Raw genomic sequence first — 19531 nt, 5'->3', positions numbered from 1 at the left:
TGGATGTGTTTTTATCTATGTGGGAAAGCAGTGTGTAGGGGTTTATTTTGGCTGGCTGAACACATTAAGGCTCTTATGTAAATTGGTGAGTTCCTCTGTGATAAGGTCATGGACGGCTGGTATTTGTGCACCAGGTAAATCGAGGATCTATTGTGGCCGCTAAGCCTCCTCCTGTAGGCGCTCTTGATGTGTTCAGTCTCCCCTGGAACCACTGGATTTGACTATCGGTTTTGTCCCTGCGCCTCTTGTGGAGGGAATGGGTGGGCGCCACATCATTCTATTCTCTGAGGTGGGCCCTATAGCTTGTAGTGCCCTGTGTTTAATTAACTACCTTTTGTTAAAACATGTCATCGCTTAAACGGTATATGCTGATACATAGAGTGTAATATGATGTTTATTACCATTGTTTAGGGAGGGAAGGAGCATCATTACCCACTCAAGGTTTCGTCTTGCACCAGTCATGGTCCCCCACATTCAACAATCGTAATACAAACTCTTCATTTTTCACTGAAATGGCATTTTTTGATTTCCCTTCAACTTTTGTCCCCGGGAATGGATTTGCCCAAAATTTGGCAAACCACGAACTTAACTTTCAGCTGGCCAACTATAGTGCAGGGGAACAAAACTTAAGGGGGTTGTCAAAAATTGAAATGATTTCTCATTTTGGCTGCCATAGTAAATATTGTTCACGCATCAAACATGAGCCGTTCAATGGTTTTACACCAAACGTGATATGAAATTAGAACATAAATCAGAAAGCGTGCTTTTGTTGATTTGCTTATGTCTGTTCAGCCATTCTTAATAAATATGTTTAAAAAAGCTGTCAAGCAGACTTAAAGGCTTAACCCTTTTGTATATCTTTGCCATTTTATCTCATGAATTGTGACTAAGTAATTCCTATTGATCGCATTTTAAAGTTTTGTAAGAAATGTGATTAGCTGGAAAAGAGCCCTGAAACGTTTTTCCTCGCATCTTGAAACTCTTGAGGCAGCTGTGACTTGGGAGGTTCGTGCTATGATAGAAACGTTGCACAACCATGGAGGGCCACCCTCCTATGGATCTGATCCATGGGAGTTCTAAGGGGAACCCAGAAGCATGGAAGCTTAAATCCCACAGCAGTAAAAAATATATTTAAAAAATTGGCATGCAACTCTCATCACAATAGATTAGCCAGTCATGTGAGCTGAATTGATCGCCATTTTTGTCTTTGACTCACAAATCGCTTTTTGCTACAGCGTTTCATGCTGATCCAAATCAAGCAAAAGCAAACACTCTATCAATTGCCTAACCACAAGCAAAAACCAAGCATTTGCGTTCAACCCCTCCTATGCATGCCCAAAGGCTGTGCAGTCTTGGGGTAGGCTACAGGCGTGGTTGGAGAGTGCATTGCCAGGCCTCTGGTAAGGCTGTGCTCCCAACTTTCAGTGATGATTAATTAACGTCATGGGGTATGGTACAGGACCTAGTTCCAAGTCAGGCCAGGTGGCAAACTCCCACCCAGGTAAACACAGATTTAAGTGACATTATAGTTAGTTTATAATATGATAAGTAACATTTAAAAACTACTGAAATTATCTATTGTAGTTTACCTGGGTTAGTATATCTGCCCCTGCCATGCACTGTTTATGACCTCACATATTGCATCACTCGTGACATGTTAAATTACATCATTGATGATTTATCGCTATTGTGGAGTGGTGTGCCTCACTGGTTAGAGGCAGCAGACCCGGAAGCAGAGGTCGGCCCGGGACCAGGGTTTGATTCCCGACGCGGCAGGGTCTTGGGCCATGGTCAGCGGACTCGATAATTCTCGCCTCGGTGCCTACTCCAACCATGGGTCCCACTCAGCAACTCTGGGCAATAGCTTGCTTAATCTCTACTAACGGCCCCATCAGCGCCGGGGATGCTTGTCTTCACCTTGGAGATGCCCAGGAGGGACCATCTCACAGGGAAAGCCAGGATGGGTTCCCCAGCGGTATACAGCGCCGGGACGCCCCTTTGCTGGGGCAGCTGTGCGCTTTACAAGTATAAGACATTTAACATTGACATCTCACACGACACTGGAACTGATTGTCTCAGACACATTATGTTGAGAGAAGTGGCAGGAGGCAAACTGTTTTTCTCCTTTTCAACACAAATAATCAATTTTTATGTCTTTCATGGGCTGTAGGTTCAGCAACATGTTTGAAGAAGAGCTTTTAAGCCATTCCGGTGGAGGTTCCGGTGGATATTTAGAGCACATCTATAAGAATGCTGCCAGAGAATTGTTTGGAATTGAAGTTGCAGAAGTCACATACAAACCTTTAAAGTAAGACTAGTGAACTACAGCTACTCTGTTTTATTTATTATGATTTTTTTTATAATATATTGCCTGTCAACCCCACAAAGCCTTTGTATGGGTTCTGAGCTTGTAACTAATCCTGTTCAGATCTACAAGGCTCCATCACGGTGCTGAAAATGTACATGAAACCAACCTCTCATCACAGAATAACCACCTGGGTGCCTGATCTCTCTAGAAGAGTTCCTCCCCCATGCCTTTCCACACAACTTCAACCAGCAGCTCCCTAACAGACTTTGCTTTTTCATCACTCACCTTGCTGCCTGACCCTCGGGTTAAGCTGCACCGGACTCTCCTTGTAAGCCACACCACAGTGCCTCTTAAGCTCTTCACCAAAATAAAACCTCCTGCTTTTGATGTTCTATCCCCTACACACCATCTTCTGTCCCTTCTTCTTACACTACCCTCTGCTTCCAATGTGTACAGCATGCTATTGATTGATAGCGGGTATGCGCTCTGCAAATCACTGTGACCAATGCATTATATTTGTGTTTCTCCTTTAGGACAATACATTGCCCCTGGGAGCACTGTTTAACATATTTTAGAAAATAAACAGGCAGGTCACAATACTTCCACCATCAGTCTTATGCAACCGACTGCTAAAACGATAAGACCATTAAAGGGGTGTAACTAGTCACACACACACCTAATTCAGTCCGATTTACCCCACTACTTTCTAACCCTTTTCCTTTCTCCTTTTGTTGCCTCATGCAGCCATCCTGCTATTGAAGCTTTCAAAAATCACAGTAGATGAACATCAAAATATCACAATAATTCCTTAAAAAGGGCCAACATTGCCAGCACCCGTTTGTGCCTCATAACCAGCATTGTATGCAATTAGATGAGAATGTGGATTTCAAACATGTCTAAATGTTGATGTAACATGTATTTAGTGGTGAAAGAAATTTATAAAAGTATGACATTTGTATTTAACAAGATTTGTTTTGAGTTAAGCCGTTTCTAAACGGCATAAGGGGGGATTGGGTGCATAGATTAACATTCAAATCATTCTAGTTTGTGAGGACAGCCACAAACAAGCATTTACAATGCAATAGGTCTCGCATTTGTTAAAGCTGGAGCTATTGGCATTGAAAATGACAATATTTTTTTACTTGTGCATTTTTATTTTCAGTAGAGTAATTATTTTTGCATAGTGCTATTGGTATTGGTATTGGTATGAGCTTGCGACGCTGGAAAACGAGGTGATAGGCAATAAAAAGAGCGAGACTATAGGAGGGACAGTGTGAAAAGTAGAGTGAAGAGACTGGTATGAAGTACTGGTGGGAGAGCCGTACAGAGAGACCGAATGGATGAGATGAAGAGACTAAAAGGCTGGGATGAAAAGAGGGATTGGCTGAGAAACCGAGAGCCTCTGGTGAAAGGAGGGACAGAATGATGAGGGGAGAGAAAGCTAGTGAAGTGCCGGAGGGTAGTGGTATTAGAAGACAGTTAAAGGCTCAGGTGAAAGGAGGAGTCCACTAAGAAGCCGAGAGCCTCCGGTGTAAGGAGGGACAGTGTAAGAAGGTGAAAGGAGGAACAAAATGACACGGAGAGCGGAGAGACAGCCTGTGGAGAGTTTCTGGTGAAAGGATGGACATGATGACGAGGGGAGAGAGAGCCTGTGAAATGCAAGAGGGGAGTGCTATTGGAAGAAAGTGAAAGTTTGAGGTGAAAGGAGGAGTCCACTAAGAAACTAAGAGCCTCTGGTAAAGAGGAGGGACAGTGTGACAATGGGAAAGAAGTGCGAGTGTGACAGTAAGAGCGGAGAGGCAGCAAATTAGTAGTGGTAATGTTTTTACACATGTTTTTTTGTTTGGAGTGGAGCTTTTTTTCTTTTTAAAGTAAATTATAGTTAAAGCTATATTGAGGCTGTAAATCAAGTGATCGGTGCTCAGGAGACAGCGGGAAGGGAAGTGGCTCAGGGTGGGGAGATGTTGGGGGGTGATTTTGGTACGGGAGAACAACCCAGCAGTTCTGGAAAAGCAAATTTAATTGGTTTGTCAGTATGAAATAAAGGAAAGTAAATACGTTGTGAAAGCTACTCCGTCTGTGTCTGTAAAACTTAATTGAGTACGAGCGGTGGAGTAGTAACTACCCTTGGCTAGGAGTAAGTGTACACTTCGGGTAAACTGCAATACACTTCACACAGACCAAAGCAAAATCACGGTATGTGTCATCCATGCATTCAGGTTTCAGAGTCCGTCTAACGTTTAAAATAATTCAGTAGTTAAAACTAGCATGCCTCAAATTGGCCAAGGCAAATGTGCACATAGGCACCAGTTTGTACGAAAATCCGACAGGCTTAATGGCATGGTAGACCATCTTGCAACACAACGATCAAGGCAAGCATTAGATAAATCATTGGCTCACAACTAACTCTTACAAGGACAACTTAGCCACGCACTGGTATCAATAAATGACATTTGTGACACCTGTGAGGGACATTAGGAGGATGTATTACATGAAATGTATTTCTCTGTTAACCTGCAATTGAGTGGAATGGCTTTTAAGAGGGAGAAAGGTAAAATCACATAATTTCCTAAATATAATTGGGAGCGCTGGCATGTATAACATACCACGCTGCAGCCAATATAAAATCAGTGCAAAAGTCCATCTGATAGCCAGAGCAATAAAGCGTATGTGGAGAGAATAGTACCACAGAGAACACTCACGTAAGCAAGTGCACTGGAGCACAGTCCATTGAGGCCATCAATTCAGCGTCTCGAGCTGTCAGATCTGTCAGGAGACCGTATCCTCCACTAACATTCTTTGTGACAAAAGTGCAAATGCCTGTCACGCACATCTGTATTACATCTGCCGTCACATTCTCCCTAGCTGCAAATTAATTACATCCTCCTTCTAACGCTAGCCCTATACAGAGAGTCATCTACAGAGTTGATTGAACACGCTAAAAAGTAATTCAATTACAGCGCGATCTATTTAATTGCCGCCATTGAAAGCTTCAGCCCGGCTGTGCTGCCTAGACGTGTAAAAAACGTCGTATGAATGTGCAGTTACTTGTGACAAGTAATTTATTGACATTTGAGGTGTAAGACACTCCAGGACAGGCACGGAACTCTCGGACGTCAGGGAATATTTATTTCAACAGTGTGGATGCGAGACAACGTGCCCACGAGGCACCATCCAGGCAGGGTATTGGACACTCATGCTCTGGTGATTGACAGGTAAGTGTCGCTTGAGGGGTGCTAGTAGAGGGCACCATGCATCGTCTAGCCAGCGCTATATAAAAGAAATGAACCTGCGGCTGCTGACAATATGTGCTCCCACTTCCCCCAACCCTCCCCCCCCCCCCCTCCGCTCCTACTCTTTACAGATTCTGTCCTCTGCCCTCGCTTGCGCCTGTCCTTTGTCCCCACGCTGTTTTTCTGTGAACCTCTTCCCTCGCCACTTGAGACTGAATATTTTGTATGATGTCCGATGGAGCTACCTGGTTTTAGCTATAGGGGAGATGGGCAGTGGATTCCCTCCTTGGTCGTCACCTACCCAGTCGGTTTTTAGACAGACTTCCTTTCGTCTCTATGGTTGTCTCTTCCCTTATCCTCACTCTCTCTCCTCCCCTATCCCACACTACTTTATCTCTCCTTTCTCTCCTCCCCTAATGTAATGTTTACTTGTTGTTCTTTTTCTGGTATATTGTCGAACCACATTGTTGCACTTACTTTCGTCTCTCCTGTCGTCTCCTCCCGCATCCTCCCTCTATTTTTGTCTCTCCTTCCCTCCTCTCTCAATGTATTGAGACCGAACTATTTTGTCTGATGCCCAATGGAGCTACCTGGTTTAGCTATAGAGGAGATGGGCCTTGGATTCCCTCCTTGGTCGTCACCTACCCAGTCGGTTTTTAGACAGACTTCCTTTCGTCTCTACGGTTGTCTCTTCCCTTATCCTCACTTTTCCTCCTCCTCTACCCCCCACTACTTTCTCTCTCCTTTCTCTCCACCCCTAATTGTATTGCTGATTGTTTGATAGAATGTTTACTTGTTGATCTTTTCTGGTTTATTGTTGAACCACATAGTTACACTTCCTTTCGTCTCTCCTGTCGTCTCCTACCGCATCCTCCCTCTACTTATGTCTCTCCTTCCCTCCTCTCTCAATGTATTGAGACTGAACTATTTTGTCTGACGCCCGATGGAGCTACTTGGTTTAGCTATAGGGGAGATGGGCCGTGGATTCCCTCCTTGGTCGTCACCTACCCAGTCGGTCTTTAGGCAGACTTCTTTTCGTCTCTCCTTATTGTCTCTTCCCTAGCTCCTATCCTCTCTCCCCTGAATCTCTCCCCTTGTCTGCCCTGGGATCACTCCTTACTGGACTTTGGACGTTGCCTTGACTCGTCTACCGGTTTGTGTGCCCATCACCCTTCCTCTCCTCTTCCCATGCTGTGTCTCTCACCCGCCCCTACCCTTTCCCGCCCTCATTATCTGTCTACTTCCCGTGCTCCAACCCCCCCTCCCTGGAATCTCTCACCTTGCCTGCTTTTCCCCTTAAGTATTTGTGCTTATTGTTTATCTCTACCTTACATGTAACTATGTTGCCATTCTCTAAGAACTGTGTAACCTTTGTAATGATGTAACCTGTAACTATGATCTGATGCTCATGTAAAGCGCTCTGATACCTCCGGGTCTAGCCAGCACTATATAAAACTTTTTAAATAAAATAAATAAAAAATAAAATCGTTTCCCAAGGGCAGGGGGTGGCTAGTGGCCGCTGTCGGTCTAGAGAGCAGGAAAAACAGGCCCGGGAAGGGACAGGGAGCAAAGACTGAAGCAAGGAGAGCAGAGGGATCCTGCTGCCTCACACCGCAGCGAGATGGAGGATGTACACAGTGAAGAAGCGATGGATGGAAAGCATAGAGGATGCACCCGAAGTCGTGGCACGCCAGAAACAGGAACAAGCAGCATACGCTGCCCTCCAATCGCGCACACCCTCTCCTGCCGCAGCCTTGCACATGCACCTTAAAGGGGAGAAAATGACTACAGCAGTTAAACAATACAGTTAATGCAGCTGCCATGTTTACATCAGGCAGAAATGCAGAGACAAAGAAAGAGTGCCAATAGCGGACGAAAACTGTAGTTAGTGGCCGCTGCTTCCGGACTACACGGAAGTCAGTTTGCCATCAACAGCCAGTGAAAAAACAGGTAACATTCAGCAAATGGCAAGCGGCAGGAGAAAGAAACTACCGGCCACTTGCCAACACATAGAGATTAATTAAAGCCTCGTAGAGGCAACTGCGCTGCCTATGCGAGACCTAAAAATAGTGAAATGAGAAGGGCTCGTTTTTCTATGTCATTAAGCTCTGAATGTTATAGTTGCAGATGCTTCTGGAACTTCCAGAGTTCTTTGACTTTCCTACTTGTAGCAGTCCTTGCCAGAAACGCTGGGTCTCTTGGTCACTTAAAATTGTTATGTTTCTAATATTTTGGAGCGCCTTCATTTCTAATTTAAACTTCTTACCCAGGCGCTGGACGGGATCTGGATTATTTATTTATATTTAGCAATTCAGAGTTGCAAGTGCCAGGTGATGCTGTACGGTGTTAGCGGTCCTGTTTCAGGGTCTCACCAAAAGTAATACACTGGTCCTTAAGTGATTACACACAAAGTGGTAATGTTATTTTTCAGCTTTAGATCTTTCATAGATTCATATGCTTGAGGTATACTCTGGCTTCACGCTTGCATTTCAATACAGCAAATGCCATTAACAATAATGACAACAATGAATCCTGAGCTCCACTAGTTTTTTACTCACATTGACCTTTTGAACAACTTTGTCTGGAAATACCTCTATCTCACTTCTGATACAGAATAAAGGCAATGTCTGATCCTCTGTACTTAAAAGTTGAGCTTTAAGTGTTTGATTTGGATGGACCCAGGGCTAAAGCTTCACTTCCCAGAAGAATTGTTAAACCATGAGAGGTGTGTGGTGGGAATCTTTTCTGAAGACCCACACTGTAAATTTTGCCTCCGCAAGCCTGGAAATACAACTGGCGGTTGTGGCATCTGTCTGTCATTCAGTAATAAACCCCTAAAAGAGGCAGGGTTGGCTGCTGCGACTTCTAGATGCTGAATCTCCTGGAAAGTCATTAAAGAAGAGCGCTGTAAAAGGAAAGAAGCACCAATTCAAGAAGGCCTTCTCAAAAGATACTCTCATGGGTGCTTCCATTGAGCCTTGTACAAATTCCAAGAAGTTCCTCTCTGCCTGCTTTGAAGGTACAGACCTCTGGTCTTTGAGATTTCAGCAGCAGAATCCAGAGTCAAGGCACATTAAAAAATATCATCACCACTATCTGCGTCTCCATCAGCAAGAGTAAGACATATGCCATAAGAACTACAGTCGATAATTGAACCAGTGAGTGTTATTTCCATATTGTTGACAATAAAACTGTTGATAAAGACCGCGTAATGACTAGTGAGAGCTTCCCTACCATCAGTACTGAAGATCTAGGCATTGATGAGTAAGACCCCATCGATGTGTAAGACCGTTATCTTCAAAGAGTAAGGTACCATCATCCATGAAGACACTGTCATCGAAGCCCCTACACCTCGCACCTGGAATTTCAGAGGCAATCTGTGTCTTGCGACTACTGCTTCAACTCCAACACCATTGACAAATTCATTATCTACTTCACATGTAACAAATAATGACTTTAGCATTGACCAACACCCCTATTCCTTCCACATTACCACTTTTTCAGGTTGTAATACGCATAACCCTAGAGCTGCTTCTACAGTTTTTGGCTGAATCTTTGATGGTGGAGTCAGTAAACATCCTGAATATTCAAATAGTGACATGCTTTCTGAAGCTGCCTACCAAGCAGAAAGACCATATACCTCTGATATCCTTTATAAGGAGCAATTGTCATACGGTTACCAAGAACTATCACTTTATAGCCTCCCCACCGAAATGGAAATGCCATCAGATGCCCAAACGGTTCAGGTACCCAAGGATTTTTCATAAACTACATGAAGATGTGAATGGAGGAATTCTATAGAACACCACCTGCATGCCCAGCTCCTTCCTCCAAGGCACCCCTGCTCCACTGACAGAACCTGCGGTGTCACTACTACCCGTTTTGCCTCCGCAAAAAACTCCTTCTGAAGAATTTGCAAATCTATCTTCTGGATTGCTCAGACATATTTCGGACAGAATCACGCCATCAGAGGCTGGTTACTATAGCAATACTGATGATAGCAATTTAGAGCAACAAGACTGTATGTATAACAGTCAACAGTACCTTGAGTGGGAATATTATGTGCCAGCTGAACAACCCAGCCCATATTCAGCTCCCAGAGACTTGCAACGAGATGAGATCCACATGTAGGTTAACAGGGCAACACAAAAAATCAGCTTGTCTATAGTATACAGTTGAATCCATAAGGACTACCTGGCCCTTGATTATATCTAGGAGGAGGGCCTATCAGTCAGTCAAATATTCTTTATTCGGTTCTTTTTGCAACCATAAAAGAAAACATCCAATATAAAAAAGACAAACAATATGATAAAATTCGTTATATACAATGTGAGCTTGATGTTGAGATAGTGTTCCACCACAGGGCATCAAGCCACAAAATTCCAAATGTAAAAAACAATGGTAAAATTCCATGACAGTAATCATATGCCGGAACAAACCACATGAGGATACCCGTAGACCCAGTTGAGACCTGGGTAGATAATATGAAGCGCACAACAGTGTCTCAACAGGTATTATTTAGAGGACAGTTTTACTTGCAAAGAGGCATGCACATTAAAAGTTATACGGGAGGAGGAAACAGGGAGACAAAAAACTGAAGGCCAATGGATGCAAATTATTTCGTGCATTTAGTGAAAAGACAAAGCAAAACAGCAGCACTCTGTTGCATGAAATGTCATGTAACCTGTACAAAACTGTGCACAATAGTGCTCGTTAGGCATGCAGTGAATGGCACAAGTGAAGGGTTATATACAGCGAGAGACAGCTCAGGAAAGAACATCAATAAATACATTGATCTCTTATTGGCTCCCATACATAAATACATTTACGAGTACAATTAATTTTGAGGGGACCATGAGGATGGTGCTAAAGATCACGCCAAAGGGTCAACGGCGTTTCGACCTGTTCTAATTTCAGGTCATCATCAGGGCCAGGTTACAATATTTGTCAGAGTGCATGGCTCAAACTGGGGACAAGGGTTCAACCAGGAGGGGCATGGAATATTGGGGGCATCAATTTAAGGAGGTATTAGAGGGCACAGAATGTGCAGGGATCCAGAGGTAGAAACACGGAGCATCACAAAGCGATTTGTCAAGGGCACTTTATTAGGGCTGAGGAATGGAGGAGTGAACCACGCTGGGTCACTAGTAGTCTGAATAAATTTGTAGACCATCAAAAGAACGGAGCAATTTTCAGGGGAAACGCATACGCACTGGCGTGAATTTGGAGATGCGGTGACAGGAAAACTGCACTGGGGTAGTGCTACGAAATCAAAGCGTGAAGCACACTGGGTCAGCCGAGGACCGAAAGAATATGCAGAGCCTCCGAAGAATGGAATGATGTCCATGGCAAACCGAACAAACGCCAGTGTTTCCCCTGAATATTGCTCAAATGCGATGCAGCACGGATAGGGGGCACTTGGCTGGATACATGTGAACACGTGTGCGGGCTTCGCGTGGCAGACTCCTGTTGTCCACAGCCCTGTAACACCGCACAGGTAGCCTGGCACAATGGGGACTCTGCAGGATTAGGTATTCAACTGGGATAGGCCTTGTAAGGTTAGTGTACACTAGTAGGGAAAGTCACTGTGCTTTACTGTTTTGCATGTAGTGACACCCCATTATACACATAGGGAGTGAACTGCCTTAGAGTGTAGTTTCACACCCCCTTGGCCTACAGAGACCATTGACGCCTTGAATTGGAGTGTAACCTGTGCGAGAAACCCAAATATGTAACTCCCAAAATGATATCTGTTTACCTTATGGGTTATCTATTTTTTTCATATTTCCCTGATCCGCTCAGGATCAGAGCCCAGGCCTTGTATCACCCTGATGTGCCCAGTTAATTACATTTTCTCCAGCTGCAGGAACAAAGGCTGCCCCACACAAAAGGAGCAATTAGCAGTACTTCTCCCCACTCCTGAGGAGGAAAGGGGTTTGCTGGAATGATCTCCATCAATCACTCAGCTGTCACACTGTACCGGGAATGGGACTGGCCAAGCCCAATGAACAAAGTAGGGTGCCAGATAACTGGAGCTAACTCAAGAGGGGGCGCTCTTTGAAATGCTAGTGTGCAAGTCCCTAGCAGTGATGCCAGCGATGGGTGAAGCTGAGACCCCAGGAGCTGATCTGACTAGTGGCTCCTGGATGACACCATTTTGGACCGTCCAGCCATGCTGTGCAGTAGAGTTTGGAACAAGGATGGAGAGGAGATGTGGTACCCTAAGATTGACCAAGGGTTGCCTGTCTTGTAGAACTTTCCTCTCCTCTTTTAAAACTCTTGGTCAAGGAGAAGACTCTTACCTCTGAATTTTTTGACACTTCACTGCTGGATCCTGGGACCACCTATCAGGACCAAATACTCTGCCCAGTTGACCCAATGATCAGTAAAGCTGGCCCCCTTACACCACCTGAGGACCAGTTGGGGTGAAGCCTTGAACTTGCATGCACAAAAAGCAGGATCAGGAGGAGAGCTGGTGCAGGGAGCCAGGAGAACTAGCTCCTTAAAGATTACAAAGCTTTGTAGGTGAGGCGGATTGCTGCAACTGCCCCAAGTGGATATAGCTCATCCCCAGGTGTAAAATGAGCCCTGGATAGTCCAAAACGGCCCAACGAGGCCTGAGTTATTGCATTTAAAATGTTGGGAACCTTTGGCCTTTTCCTGCCTCTGAGCATATGGAGCTTCGCTGTCCGGTCGGTAAATCCCCCCGGAGTGGTCCGGGGACAGGGCCAGATGGTCGGCACAAAGCAACTGTCCTATAATTCTCGGGTAGAGGGCGTGTTCTCCTGTTTTAGGGGGCCGGTACCCCATCCCTGGGACTCCGATGCCCAAGAAGAAAAATAAAAGGACGCAGGCAAGGAAACGCCATTGCGCTTCTCCCTGCAATGGAGGAAGAGTGGCGCAGGACCCCATGGCTGGACCCCGATGGCATAGAGCATGAGGGGGAGCGCTGCTGCACTCCCCCTGCGTTAAGCAACCTCTCGCTCACCATGCCTGTGATTGTGGGGAGTAGGAGGCTGGCCAGTCATTTGCACCTGCCTGCAGTAGGCAGGCCAGAAGATTGCTGCCGCTTCCTGCTGCTGTTATAATAATGGGGTAACCCAGAAGGTCAAACCAGACCTGGGCACAGTACGGGAATGAAAAAATCGATCTGTGACCATATCATCAAAATTGAGTGCTATGTAAGGTAACTACAGCACTGTTATTCGCTAACTAGACCAAACATTAATTATATATATTCAATGCATGTAATAATCACTTTTTATGCATAAAAATATGACAAAACAAACACAGCTTCCTGACCCAGGACGACGGGACCACCAACAATCAATTCAGCAGATCCCACCTTTCCCCATGAATGGGTCTCCCGAGTCCTTATCCAAATTTTGAGGAGGAGAAGGGGGGCAGTACATTATCACCTCCCCTGGATTTACTTCTCATTTCTAAGCACTCACGTGGCTGGAGCTTTTGCTCTTCAACTGGGACTGTTACACCCTCCAGGGGCCATGTGTATGTTGACATTCAGGAGGCCTGAAAGTGTATAAATGTAATGTTTTTAAGCCCTCTAGGCGCCAACTGTATGGTTGACCTTTTATTTCATCACAATGTGATATATACCCTTCAGGGGTTGCTTTTATATATGCAGTTCAATGGTTAAAAATGCATAACTAACATTCACAAACAGGTTTTATTCATTACAAATGCTGTATTGGTTCACCATAAGAATGGCAGTGGTTACCGCTCGCAGTAGATAGGTTGTATTATTCTTAATAAGTGCATTTGTGCTGGAGTACTGTTTTCCTAATTGCATCTAGGTACCCAAGGATGAGTTTATCATGTGGATTTGTTCTTTCTTTGAAGAAGCTCTGGAGTGACAATCAATACATAACTTTTGAGTGGAATTCCGTTCTTAGAAAGTGTCTATAACATTCAGCAATCATGTCTGTGTTTGAAAACTGTGCTTTCCAATTGGCATGATCTATTTTGAGGCTGCTGAGGCTGATGAGCTCATGCATTTCCTAAGTGCTGCATAGGAGGTGTTTTCTATGGACACAGTACCTTGAGTGGAATATTTTTCACAGTAGGATAAAGAACAATGTGATTCTGTCATCGCAGCTTAAACGAGATCTTAAACTTTTTGAAGTGATCGTTTTCATTAGTCTTGGCCATAACATACAGTGGCAGCGATTCCTCCCTTTAGGGATAAGCAGCTCAATTGGGAGATTTTTATTCAGCTATTGGTCGGCCCAGCAGTAGACCAGTCATATCCATCTTGTATAGTTGTGGGTGATCATATTAGTGGTGAGTCTTTCTGCCTTTTGCAAGAGAGACAAGTTCAGGTTCTCACAGAAAATGCAACTACTGTCTCTTACTTGAACAAACAAGGGGGAGTGGACTGTATTAGCTTTGACAAAAATGTTCTGTTAGCAGCTCATGTAGCAGGGAAAGAGAACACCACAGCGGACTACTTCAGCAGACTCTACTCAGCAACCCAAGAATAGTAACTGCACCAAATGATGGCTATAATGTTTCTTCACATGTAAAGCAGTCTTGAGATAGATCTTTTTGCCATCAAGAAGAGTGAGCGGTGTCACAAGATCTGCTTCCAAGCATTCCATCTTGGTGATTCTGTGAGAAATCCTCTCCCTGTGTTGGGTTTTCCAGCTGAATTACACATTTTCCCCTAATATTAATGGTGAAACACCAATTACCACCAATCAAGGCATTGTGATCATCACTCCTGCAGATAGGGCGTTACATCTATGTCATCCACATCTGCTGCTCTTCATTTGTGATGCTTCATGGCAGCTTTCTCTGAGAAACAATATTCTAACGTAAGAGGGGGGTCATGCCTGTAACTGTAGCTAATAGCCCTCTCTTACTACAAACTCTTCCTTCTCAGCTGTTCAAAGTCCAGCTCGCAAAATGCAAACAGTCAACTAGAGCGGTCAATCTGCTCCAAGTCCCCATGACACTCCACGTCACGGAATTAACCTTCTAACATATCTGCCAAAAGCAGATTCACTGTACTGCTTTGATTACACAAGATAGACGTTGTTTGCATCAGTGTGCTATGAAAACGTTCCTGGGCAGTTTTTTTTCTTATGTGTTCCAACTCTGTTTTACTGGTTGACTAATTACAGATGTGTGTTTGTTTATGCATGGTTGGTAAAGCCTTAACAGTCTTGCGTTAATATTTATAAACCATGCTTGGTTAGAAACCATCAGTGGATTTTCACTCATTCCAAAGTCTTAAACATATTTTTAACCAGAAATGTGGTTCAGCACATTATTTCTTGCATGCCACTGTAAAATTGAAGCTGCCAGTGGGCCATTCCCAGCAATATGGGATGACTGGATGAAATCTTTTGGCTCTAAATATTTACAATGCTGCAGCTTTGACTGGGAAAAGGACTAGCGAAGAAAAAGCAAGGTGATAGGTGTAATAAGAGCCTGCATCATCGAATCAAATTTGCAGCGGTTTTACTTTTCTCACAGGGGAGAGATGGGAATATACATTATTTACAATTTGGGACATATCCAAGATTAGAGTTGCATGAAGACCTAAAAGAAACCATGGTAAACTTAAAATTGGGGCTAGAATGTGTGTTGTGCTACTAAGCAAACCCCACTGGCCCCTGACACACAACTGGCCCGAGAGAGCGGAGGAGCTTGATGGAAAAAATAAGGATTGCGGTCTTTTCTGACCTCTGCTTCAAAAGATTTATGAAAAACAAAGACAAATCCAGTCAGGGTTGCTCTATAACCCCCCGCCCCCCGTTCAGAGATGACGTGGCTTGGCAGATCATGCTGGGCAGTGCCTTTTGGAGCAAACAGTTGCACTGTTACCCTGTTATTACACACTTAATGTGCGAGAGGATACCCGTCGAGCTATAATCCTATATCACCGGTCTTCATCAAGAATTTAGTTTATTCTGCAGAAAAATTATTTTCATATGAGAAACAGTAATGCATGCACCTGCTTCTTTTGACCATTTGTATGGTTTGTTCCCACTGGAAGCCTTCCAACCAATTTTGAGTGAAAGCCTTGGACTCAGCAGCCTGGGGTTTGACCAGAGAATTACTTGCTATCATTTGTTGTAAAGAAAGAAACTCCTATGACAGAAAAAAAGTACTTCAGAGGAGAGGAAATCTCTTGTTTAGCTTTGTGTCTCATGTAGCCTAAAGAAGATCTCGTTGGCTGGTTCTCCAAATGGATACTCTTGTTTATGAAGAAATTTCAGTTTCGTTGTCCACCAAAAACCTTGCTTTGAGACCTTTTCGCCCTTTTCTTTCAATTTCTTTACTTGGTTTTTGTTTTGAGACTTTTTGAAAATAGAAGATACTGGGTTATGTACAATATTATTTACTGAAGAGTGAGCTTAAATTAAAGCAACGACCAATCACCCTTCCCTGTAAAAGATATTTGCTGGAAATTACTGGCAAACACACATAATAGCACATAGTTTGGATGTATACAAAATTCCCTATCGTCATACTGTTCCCGTTTGTGACCAGTACTGTCTTAACCCCTTCCTTTCTCTGCTGTTCCAGCTCGACACGTCGGTGGATCAGTGGTCATCTTCCGGTCCTTGTAGTGATTAATCATTTGAATGAGGTCGCTCACACCAATTAGAGTGGTCTTAACTACTCCAGACAGGATCTTGGCCATTCATTATACCTGAGCTGCATATAGCTTTTGTCTGGTTTTTGCAGGAGGGCAGCTGCAATCCTTTCTTGTGGACTCCAGATGGTCATTGCCATGTTCCTTAAAAATAAGCAAAATCCCAGCGTCTATTTTGCCCTACCCTTTTGGTCACATTTTCCCTATTTCTAGTAGACCACCTTGTTTCTGTTTTGGACCTTCCATTGGGGCAAGTTAAAGGATTGCAGTCATTGGCCCCATGGCTACATTAAGCTTCCATGCACCCCATGTTATTTTACTCTTTCTGTGATTGATTCTGCCAAGCTTCTTTCTGCAGCTTTTTTTTGCTCTCAATAGTTGCCCCGTACCTCTAGATTAGTTCTCCTTACCTTGTCCTTTCCCCTTTACATCCAGTCTGACTGACAGTAGGAGAGGGGATGTCTGTGCATGTGAAAGGGGACCAGCATTCTCTTGTTGGTCGCTTGGTTGAAGGGAGTGACTCCCGCTCGTAGTTACCAGTGCCTGATAGATGTACTAGCCTGCTGGAAAATCGGAAAGGTTGACTGATTGAACTGGTCAGAAAGGTTAGCTAAGTGAACTGACTTACCCTGGGAATAAGGGTATAGGCAGATGCTGTGAAGGTACTACTATTCAGTACACCTAGGAGTCATCCAGCTGTTACCTCAGAGCCATATAGTGGCCAAAAGAGCACCTGTGCCCTACCTTCACTCCCATTGCTGCTCATTTGATGCTTTTGCTGTTTGTGTCGTTTTTTTACTACTCCGTTCACCCATCTGGGATTAGGGCCAGATGGTGGGCTGAGATGTATTGGGAGTGCCTGGCCACTTTTTATGGCGTTTAAGTGTCATATATTTTGAATTTTCATAAATACATGTTGGGGCAGTATTTAACAACATATTGTGAGATTTGTCCTTCATAAATGTGATTTATTCATTGACAACATTGTACATTCTGTCTTTTTTCTTTTTTTGGTTCAGGAATAAGGATTTTCAGGAAGTAACCCTGGAGAAGGATGGTAAAATGTTATTGCAGTTTGCTTTGGCATACGGCTTTCGAAACATTCAGAATTTGGTGCAGAAGCTAAAGCGAGGAAAATCCACATATCATTATGTGGAAGTCATGGCCTGCCCCTCAGGTACAGAAAAAAGCATGGGTAGACCTTTGCCTTCACTTGTTGTGACAGCTTTTGTACATGAACAGAAAGTCATAACCCAGTTGTCTTGTGCAACATCAAATCAGAACTGTTGCCTTAGAAAGAGGTGTAAGACATCTAGATTATTCATGGGTAGCTTTTCCGGAGCAGCACTGTTCGATCTGTACTGTTCATCACTCTTAAGTATCAAATGTTTTGTATTTTCTGATCAATAAGACACCTTGGACTTTTTTATATTCTATGGGCGAATTACTAATTCACTTACATTTGAGGTATGAGGTGGTCATTTGTATATTACTACCAAAAACATGATTTTCTTCTCTTGAACAGGTTGTCTAAATGGTGGTGGGCAGATCAGAGCTGAAGGAGCTGCAAACAAGGATTTGTTGCAAAGAGTTGAGAAGTTGTACCACTCTTTAAGAACTGAGGATCCGGATAAAAATTCCAGTGTTTCAGAGATTTATGAACGTTGGCTTGATGGGAATGCTGAGACCGTGTTGCACACACAGTACCTTGCAGTGGAAAAAATGAACACTGGATTCAGTATCAAGTGGTGAAGACAGACTTTCCTTTCAGTATCGCAGAGCATAGGAGGGAGCGATATTTGGACTTCTGAGTGTTGATGATTTCCTACTGTTGACAAAGCAATAGACATCGGTTCTCAGGGACCCAGTTGTGTGCCCAGTTAACGATCTAGATCGGTTTTGGTATGGGATCTTGCTGCCTTTTTACTATTGGGTTGTTTGTTTAAACAAGTCTACATCAGTAGCATTTAACATGTGCTGCTCAGAATTTGAAGATCCAGGTTATGCTAGCTGGCTCCCACTGACCCAATTCCCAGAGGTTTACAAAAATACAATTTTAGTAAATAGGAAAGAACTCTGATAAAGTGACCTCACTGAATACCGAGGATGGCTTGTGTGTCTCTTTGATGCAAGAATGAGTAACAAGGGTTAAGCAATGTATGCAAACTGTCGCAACTTTGTAGCAACAATCCCCATGCTGTGTGCTTCATGTATATTGTTTCCTGTACTCTAATTCGAAGTCCCCTTTTCTTGCACTAAAAATATACCAAATTAATTTATATATTTCAGGTGAATAGTAATGGCTAAACAAGGGCTATGGTGCCCGGCCCATATTAGAGGCTAACTCCACTTCCAGAGGTTTGTTGAGGGCTTTTAATAGGAACAACCACTTCTGGCTGTGCTTTTAAGAAAATAACTCCTGTCTTTAGAACATATAGGTTAAGAAGAATAAAAGGGCCTTTCTACTACATATCATGCTTGACAGAGTGTTCAGTTATCTAATGCACGGACCCATTTTTCTGGCTTCTCCGTAAGGCTAAATGTGTATTTGAACAAACAAGAATGGGAGCCTCAAAACGCACAAATTGTACATTACTTATCGAAAAGATTAAATATACTGCTTTATGTTTTTAATTTCTGATAATGACTTTATTAATCATGTCTGTGCAATGATCAGATTGTTGTTAATGTTCGGTGTCTTTTATCTGGCTCCCTTGTAGCGCTGCAGTGTGGTGGTGACGTAACCTGAAAACAAAGCTATAATAAATGTCTTTTGGATAGAAATTATAATCCATTGCACAGATTAGAGATGGTTGACTAACTTTACATCCGGATGAGTGCATATAAGTGACTGTGGGCTGTGATAGGGAGGAATGGGGGGATATGATCTGAGGATATGGGAGGCTTCTGTGCAAGAGAAGAAATGGTTATTATTATCATTATTCTGCATTTATTGCGCGCATAGCTACCCTAAGGCATCCAGCGCTATCAGCAGGACAGGAGGAGACTGTGAGGATTATAGGGTGGCATTTTGAAACAACCTTGTTTTGAGAAGCTTTCGAAAGGGAAGATGGCGAGACTCTGAGCGAAGATGTAGGGGCAGGGTGTTCATGAGTCAAGCTACATTGAAAGAGAAGAACCTACCTCCACTTCTTACCCTTTTAGTTTTGGAAATGACCGCTAAGTTTAGATTAGCCGAACGAAGGCATTTCCTAGGGTAGTAGAAAGTGATGAGAGAGCTATTGATGACTGGGCCCCTACCCCGGAGGGTCTTATGGGCTATACACAAAGATTTAAATGTTATTCTTTCCGTGATTGGCATTCACTGTAGGGTCTTACCCGACTGAGTTTTAGGAATGCTGAGCA

General features: G+C 43.6%; 1 protein-coding gene across 1 annotated transcript in view; it reads left to right on the top strand.

The window, feature by feature from the left end:
- CIAO3 (cytosolic iron-sulfur assembly component 3) overlaps window positions 1–18968 on the top strand; it is a 100416-nt gene extending 81448 nt beyond the window's left edge. Inside the window, exons 9-11 of the mRNA XM_078664889.1 lie at window positions 2171–2308; window positions 17185–17342; window positions 17691–18968. Coding sequence (XP_078521015.1) covers window positions 2171–2308; window positions 17185–17342; window positions 17691–17917 — 523 coding nt within the window. The 3' untranslated portion in view covers window positions 17918–18968. The remainder of the gene's footprint in view (window positions 1–2170; window positions 2309–17184; window positions 17343–17690) is intronic.
- Window positions 18969–19531: the final 563 nt, after the last annotated feature.

The sequence above is a fragment of the Lissotriton helveticus genome, chromosome 10 (genome assembly GCF_964261635.1).
Source record: "Lissotriton helveticus chromosome 10, aLisHel1.1, whole genome shotgun sequence".
Taxonomy (NCBI): Eukaryota; Metazoa; Chordata; class Amphibia; order Caudata; family Salamandridae; genus Lissotriton; species Lissotriton helveticus.
The sequence above is the reverse complement of the archived record's forward strand: the minus strand, read 5'-3'. Positions and strand labels throughout refer to the sequence as shown.